The 8402-nt window shown below is 42.1% G+C and overlaps 1 protein-coding gene across 1 annotated transcript; it reads left to right on the forward strand.

Annotated features, from left to right (window-relative positions):
• The first annotated feature begins 6038 nt into the window (after positions 1–6038).
• Positions 6039–7277, forward strand: TMEM187 (transmembrane protein 187). The gene has a single exon (XM_040405707.1). The coding sequence runs from the start codon at positions 6262–6264 to the stop codon at positions 7057–7059; it is 798 nt and encodes a 265-aa protein (XP_040261641.1). The 5' UTR covers positions 6039–6261; the 3' UTR covers positions 7060–7277.
• The last annotated feature ends 1125 nt before the right edge of the window (positions 7278–8402 follow it).

Below are 8402 nucleotides of genomic sequence, written 5' to 3' on the forward strand. Positions count from 1 at the left end.
GTCCAACAAAATCTGCCTTCCAAAAACCATATGGCGTTCCCCTTCTTCTATGTTTAGCCAAATAGTAGTTTACGACCACATATGGGGTGTTTCTGCAAACTACAGAATCAGGGCAACCCATATTGAGTTTTGTTTGGCTGTTAACCCAGTTTATCCAGTAATAAAGTAAGGGTTAAAATGGAAAATTTTCCATAAAATAGAAATTCCTAAATTGTTTCTCCATCTGCCATTAACTCTTGTGGAACACCTAAAGGGTTAACAAAGTTTGTAAACCCAGTTTTGAATACCTTGAGGGGTCACTTTTTTGGAATTTCTATTCTAGGGGTGCAACGGGGGGCTTGAAATGGGACATGGTATAAACAAAACCAGTCCTGCAAAATCTGCCTTGCAAAACCCATATGGCGTTCCCCTCCTTCTATGTCCTCCCGTTTGGCCAAACAGTAGTTTACGACCACATATGGGGTGTTTCTGCAAACTACAGAATCAGGGCAACCCATATTGAGTTTTGTTTGGCAGTTAACCCTTGCTTTGTTCCTGGAAAAAATGGATTATATTGGAAAATTTTCCAAAAAATCAAAATTCGGACATTTTATGTCCATTTGCCATGAAGTGTTGAGGAAGACCTAAAGGGTTAACAAAGTTTGTAAAATCAGTTTTGAATACCTTGAGGGGTGAAGTTTCTAAAATGGGGTCATTTTTGGGTGGTTTCTATTACGTAAGCCTCACAAAGTGACTTCAGACCATAGAAAGTGGGATTTTGAAAATTTCTGAAAAATTTCAAAATTTGCTTCTAAACTTCTAAGCCATGTAACATCCCCAAAAAATAAAATGACATTCCCAAAATGATACAAACATGAAGTAGACATATGGGGAATGTAAAGTCATCAACATTTTTGGGGGTATTACTATGTATTACAGAAGTAGAGAAACTGAAACTTTGAAATTTTTTTATTTTTGTGCAAAAAAAATTAACTTTTTTGACCCAATTTTAGCAGTGTCATGAAGTACAATATGTGTTGAAAAAACAATCAGAACGGCCTGGATAAGTCAAAGCGTTTTAAAGTTATCAGCACTTAAAGTGACACTGGTCAGATTTGCAAAAGATGGCCAAGTCCTTAATGTGAAATAGGGTTAAAGGGCCAAACATAAGTGAACATGATATTTCAATAATGAGATCAATCAAGGTACAAACATGATAATATACATAAAAATATAATAATGTCCTGTGAAATTCATATCCAGATTATTTAATCCATGATATATAATGAATATGTGATCAAAGCCGATTATAAAAATTAAAAATAAACGTGTACATGATAAAGTGAGTTAATCATTAAATCATGATTAGAATAAAGTGCATGTGCGATAATAATTGCCACTTGTGTAAAACGTATTTGTTCATGGTACGCTCACCCACCATATTAGATCCATGCGGTACCAGTCAGGCGTCCTGTGGTGCTCACTGCCCCTGCGTCAGCGCACAGTCACCATCAGGCCGGAAGAGACTCATGGTATCGGCAAAAGATCTCCACTGTCCATGCGTGCGCAAACATGCATGTGCATGGCTTATGTCAGAGTATCCATGCCAGTATCATGAATGGAATCCACAATGTAAACAATGCTAACCACGCATGTCCAAAAGCGGTAACCAAGGATACACAATCAACAAAAGAGCCTCCTAAACATAACAAAATAAATCTGCACCATGCATTAGTATGCTTATATAAATGGGATCCAGGTATAATCCAGCATAGCGCTAGATCCTAGCTGTTTGCAAACAGGAAGGACAAGTCTTTTCTCACGGATTGTATATCTATGTTGGTTACGCCTAGTCTTAACATCCCACGTCGTCTCACCAACATAGAGGAGATGACAAGGGCATTCTAATAGATACACCACATGTGTGGAATCGCAAGTCAAGTAATGTTTAATTTTGAAAGAGTCGCCAGTCTGGGGATGTGTGAATAAAGAGCCCCTTAACCCTTTGAGGACCATAAGATTACCGTCATCAATATAAAAATAATTATATTTTTTTCCATTTAAGAATGTATTTGAACAATAAATAAAACCATTTCCACACTTGTGTCATTTTTGGGGGAGGAGTTATGACACGGGACAATTGTGACTATTTAGGTTACTTTTAATGGAAAGCCAAAAGAAGCGACTTTTTTTTTTTATGGCAACTGAAGTTCGTACACTTCAGTTGCTGTAACTAAGCCATTTCATGAAATAACTGGCGAAAAGCTAGAACCATTTGTTGATAAGAACTTATATTTTGACTCAAAAAAAAAAAAAAAAGTATTTTAAGTTCTTAATCAGACGATACAGGCAATTAAAAACATGGGACAAATACGTCCCTTGGTCCTCAAAGGGTTAACATTAAAGGGAACCTGTCATCAACTTTATGGTGACCTCACTGAGGGCAGCATAAGTTAGTGACAGAAATGCTGATGTCAGCGGTGTGTCACTCATGAGCTAAAGGTAAGTGGTTGCTGAGAATCAGCATCATAATCATTGCAGCCCAGGCCTTGAAAAGAGTCAAATCTACCTGAGAAGAATCCTGATTATTCCTAACCTCCTGCACGCTCACCTATCTGCTGATGGTTGGCAGTTCTCTCCTAGAGAGAAAACTTGGTAGAAGACTGTCAGTCATCAGCAGGTGGACAGGAGAGCAGGAATATATGAATAACCAGGACTCTTCTCAGGAGGCCGGGACTCTTTTCCAGGCCCAGTCTGTCTACAATGATTGTGATGTTGGTTCTCGGCAACCACTTACTTTTAACTTAGAAATGACAGAGCGCTGAAATCAACTCACCTGTCTCTACTTTATGCTGCCGTTAGTATGGGCAGCATAAAGTTCATGACAGGTTCCTTTTAAAGGGCAATTTACACAATTATGGCATGGGAAACACCCCGCTTTAGTTGAGCCAAAGTAGGAACGAAACGAACGTTTCAAAGTGCCCACATCTGCTCGGACTAACTGGTCCCTTAAATTTTGTGTACAGCGAAAGGACATGAGAGGAGGAATGTTAAATTCCGGTATCTGTCTAAAATTGCTGCCCAGAATGCACATATTAAAATATCAGAACAAGCAGGATCTCGGACCTGCCACTATCAGTGCTGCACAGGGCTATATTAGGGACATCCGCACAAGCAGAATGATTGGCAGAGAATGAATTTCACGTTTATGGCACCGGTATTACACGCTTCTTCTACTGCCCAATGTGGTATTCTCTTATTCTGCATTCTGACACGACCTACTGTAATTCCCTTGTATATATCACTTTGCAATCCGACTGGTATCAGATGTCAAGACATGTCACATGGGTTTCCTGTGCAGCTTCAGTTTACCCCACCCCCAGCTGAAAAACTTATTTTACACTAACCGAACAGGGCCAAAATGCAGTTACTCAGAAAGGCAGAAACTAATGAACAGGCAAAATGCCAGTTTCTATAATGCCGCCCCCTCACTGTATAAAAACTGGGGGAGACCTTACCGGGCTATAGATATAATATAGAACGTGGAACAGAACTAAATTCCCTCAGCTGCTTCCATTCCTGTTTCAGGTTTATTCCCCCCTGTTTTGTTTAGAACATCTACTCAGGGGTGCACAGCCTACGGCTCACTGTCAGTGTGTGGCCCCCAACCAGCTGCACATAGAACTGCTCGTCTGTGTGTGGCTGCTGACATGTAGTTTCCATATGAGAGAGAAGTGGCACACAGCACAGGAGCAGGGACGGGCAAGTACAAACAGGGCACTTCACAGCCATTTTCAGATCCCACATACATCAAAAGAATGGGGTCCCTTGACCCCTCCTTGGAACCCAGAAAGGAGTATAGAGGTGGCCGTTTATAAGGAACATGTCATGAGAAAATTACCTATTTTTAATAATGTTTTTATGTTAAACCTATTTTAAAAATAATTTTTGGTAATGTTCATTTTCCATGTCAATATCTGTATTAAAAAAAAATATCTTGCAGTTTTCGCACCGGCCATTAAGCCTAATAATAGGCGTCTCTACGGATCACTTTACTGCAGTTATCTGCTTAATGTTACAAGCAGGATTAGAATAACAGATATTACCTCTATATATAGATAACACAGGATCCACCATTCACAGTAGGTGATATCGCAGCTTATCTGCTCCCTCCTGACCTCTGCACGGGGCATGCCTAGAAAACTCTCCCGTAAAAGTTAATGAGGTTCCCTCCAGACCATTGTGTCTATGGACCATGGGGCTGCTGTAAAGCTGAATTGCCGAGGGCAAGGGCTTTTTCAGCAGATCCGGTGATGTATCTGGCCTCGCCATGGGAATGCAAGGTGGAGGCTTTCACCTTGCAGTGAGCCTGGTGACAGCTCATTAGTGCCAGTAACGTCACCGGAAACACTGCTAGGTGGAAACCTCCACCTAGTAGTGTAATAATATAAACAAAACAGCCCTTGTCCTGCATGATCCAGCGCAGGGCAAGGGAGAGCATCAGAGCATTAAATGCTCATATCAGAGGGGTGAAGATGGGGATATGTCCAGGACAACCCCTTTAAGGGGAAAACATTTGTGGTGACAAATTCCCTTTAAGCTTGTGGCTTTCTTTATTATGGGATATTATTATTAGTTTATGGGAGTTGTGAAAGATGTTACTACAATACCTATGGGAGCACATTTACTATAGTGTTTGCGCCTGTTTTTAGGTGTAAAAATGCTGTTTTTGGCAGTCTAAATGCCATTTTCTACTCAAATTGCACCTGTTTTGGAGACGTTTGCATCTCATTTGATTATTTTGAAGTTTTAAACTAATTTAGAAGTTTTCTAACTTTTGCAACTCTTTCCCAATCTATTTATGTAGGATGCCATTTTTACACCTGATTTTGTCGTAAAAACAGTCTTATTTTTACTCCACTTCAGGGCTAGCGTACTTTCCTCAATCTGTTTTAAGTGGTGAAGTGACACTTTTTTTGCATTAAAAGTCGCACTTTAAGGGTGACTTGCGACTTCTCACAGCTCATTTGCGCGTTTTTTTTTTCATGTGCATACTAACTAGACCAGTCTACCTGAAAAAGAACTACCAGAGGTCCGACTAATAAACATACGCCTTGTCCAGGGATGCTCAACCTGCGGCCCTCCAGCTGTTGCAAAACTACAACTCCCAGCATGCCCCAATAGCTGTAGGCTGTCCAAGCATGCTGAGAGTTGTAGTTTTGCAACAGCTGGAGGGCCGCAGGTTGGGCATCCCTGACCTAGTATAATTCATGAAGTGCTGTGCAATTTTAAGAAATACTAGGCAAAAGACTGACAGACATAACAAATACTCCTGTCTAATTTTACACCTTAAAACAGGCGAGCATGATAAATGTGCCCCATAGTCTACAACGGAGAAAGCCAAGTGAAGGCATTGTCTCATGGCTGAGGGAGAAGGGGATCCTGGATGTGGAACCTGCACCCATCAGACATTTTTGGCTTATACTTTTGATAAACATCTCCCTTTTTGTTTTATTGCGGCCTTTGAGAGTCTTTATACATGACAACCTGGCCCTTGGGCCAGAAGGAGTTGCTCACCCCTGATTCATTGATAATCTAAGACCTCATACATATGACTGTATTTTTCATTCATGAGCGATACACATTTTTTGCTGAGAGCACCCTGACCCTTTCATTTCTTTGGGGCCATGCACACATCACTGTTTTTTGCTGATCTGTATGGCCGTCTGCAAATTACAGAACATGTCCTATTCTCTCTGTCCTGGGGACAAGACTGGTCCGATCTATTACAGAATGCACACAGAAGGCATCTGTATTTTGCGGACCAGATCATGGTCACAGCTGTGTGCATGATGCCTAATACATCTCATTCGACCTCATTTATATAAAACATATCATATGAGTATCTAACAGAATAATAATTTCCTAATAGATGTGTATAACTACATTCAGTGTCACAATTTAAAGTCTCATTTAGGGCAGAAAACCACTAAACTAGCTGCAATATTTCTTACAGAAAGCCGGATGACGTCTGCATATACTGCTACTAAACAAAACCTGCACGGCAGGGAGCTGAGCAAAGTGCATGAGAATCTATGTGGAAAGCTCCAGCCTCTGCAGCACTAGACCGCCTCTGTGCACTGCTACATTCAGGAAGTGCATAATCTGCTGAAAGCCAAACGGGGGTGGAGGTGAAGACATTAGAGGCGTCCCGGCCTGCCGCTTCTCGCTCCCTCAGCTTACTGGTCACATTCTTCAGCAGCCATACTTCAATTTTTGAAAATGAAAATATCAAAGGTTACAGGACAAGACCGCTCACTGTGGCACGTGCTCGGCACTGTAACAGTGTGCCTGGTGATTGTTGGCACTGGTGTATTGGACACGGTCAGTACAGAACTTGGTTACAGTCACTACGCTGAAAAGCCTATACCAGGATTTCCTGGTTTCCTCTCCATGCCCTTTAACTCCCTCATTAACCTCGGATACGTTATACTGGGTATATACTGGCTAGCCCAAGATGAAAAGGCTACAGTAATGAAAGGCCAGAATGGACGTTATCTGAAGAACATCTTTTCCTGGATGGCAGTGGTATATGGACCAGTCCAGTGGGCCAGGATATGGACTCAGACACAATGGGCTGCAGTTCTAGATCAGTGGTTTACGTTGCCTATTTTTGCTTGGGCGATTATCTGGTGCAACTCTATACTGAACAGCTGGGGCAGTAAACACTTCCTAGCGGTAGAGTTCTTCTCGCTGAGCAGTTATTTCCTGAGTAAGGTCCATCCACAAGGATTTGAACTAGCCCTGGCCGTACATATCCTATGGGCTTTTACCTCTGGACTGAGACTGCAAAGAAAATACGGAGATGCAACCTCAAGGATGTACTTTGTTCTGGCTTTCGTATCGTGTCTTGGGTTTGTTAATCTAAAGCTTCTCGATCACTGGTTGGCACAGTATTCTGTTTTTCAGAGACTCACTGGACACTTCTGGTCAAAAATATGTGACATCTTGCAATTCCATTATGCTTTTTGCTTCTTAACGTACCTAGACCACTGCAGATCAACCAAGGTGAAGAAATAGGATGCAAGCCATTTACACGGTCTCAAGCAGGGAAGCCTTTCCATCGATGGAATCCAGTCCCGTATAGCAAAAAGACATCCTTCAATTATGCCTCAAAATGAACCCTGGTTGAGAGCACAGGTTAATACAATCAGGGGGGAAAAGGGGGTCCTTTGAAATGTTTTTTTTTTTTTTTATATAATCAGTAGAAAATACATTTTTTAAAAGCTATTTACACAGCTCATTTCCAGCATAATCTAAAAAAAATAAAAAGGGGCTTAGATATGGAACTCATAGTGCCATCTGATTAGTCTAAAAAAGGAAGAAATCTGATATAAACTAGACTTTTTTTTCCTACATGTCGGAGGTACTGTATATGTCCGGAGCATAGACTGACACATATGACCCCCATAACTAATGAATGCCAAGAGTGCCCTTCTGGTCCCATGACAGTAAATGCTGGGGACACATGGATTATGCCTAGGCATTTGCTGTGCTAGAAAAGCTGCTGCCAGACGTTCCTAGCATAGGCATGTCTTCACATTAAGGGCTCATGCACCCAAGAGTAATGGCTCAGGGCCCGTGCAGCGGACCGCAATGCACGGGCACTGGCCGTTTGTGGATGCTGACTTTTTGCGCTTCCAATCCACAGCACAGGCACTTAGCCCTCACGCTCGCTGGCCGGAGGTAGGCAGAGTTACAGAAATGGCCAAGTGACCTGCACTTATTTGTTTCCTTAAGTCCCATAGGAGTGAATGAAAACGACGAGAACAGTACAGCATACCATTTCCATAAATCCTGATTTACCAGTAACAGTGTCCTCTGCTGTGCTATAGCCTCCATTCACCAGCTCAGATGTTTCTATAACTCATGTTATTCCCATCTCATCTATGAAAGGCCAAGATGGGAATACCCCTTTAAACGTCCATGTTTATCGGAAAGTCAGGGGAAATACCCGTCGGCCTATTATGCAGCTGAGTAAGGCTGCATTCACACGTCCGTGGTGTGTTGCGGACCCGCAAATTGCGGGTTCGCAACACACCAGCCCGGCACCTCCATAGAAATGCCTATTCTTGTCCGCAAGCTGCGGACAAGAATAGGACATGCTCTATCTTTTTGCGGAGCTGCGGACCCAAAATCGGGGCCGCGCTCCGCAATTGCGGCTGCAGACAGCACACTGTGTGCTGTCCGCATCCATTCCGTCCCCATAGAGAATTAATGGGTCCGCACCCATTCCGCAAAATTGCGGAAAGGATGCGGACCCATTTTGCGGACGTGTGAATGGAGCCTAAATAGGCAGAAGCGTTCATTGTTATTTGTCCTACTTAATGGACATTTTACAATCGATATTGCAAATACATAAA

Source organism: Bufo bufo, chromosome 8 (assembly GCF_905171765.1).
Source record: "Bufo bufo chromosome 8, aBufBuf1.1, whole genome shotgun sequence".
Taxonomy (NCBI): Eukaryota; Metazoa; Chordata; class Amphibia; order Anura; family Bufonidae; genus Bufo; species Bufo bufo.

Coding starts and splice junctions, on each gene's coding strand:
- TMEM187 (XM_040405707.1), top strand. CDS start 6,262: ATGAAAATATCAAAGGTTACAGGACAAGACCGCTCACTGTGGCACGTG.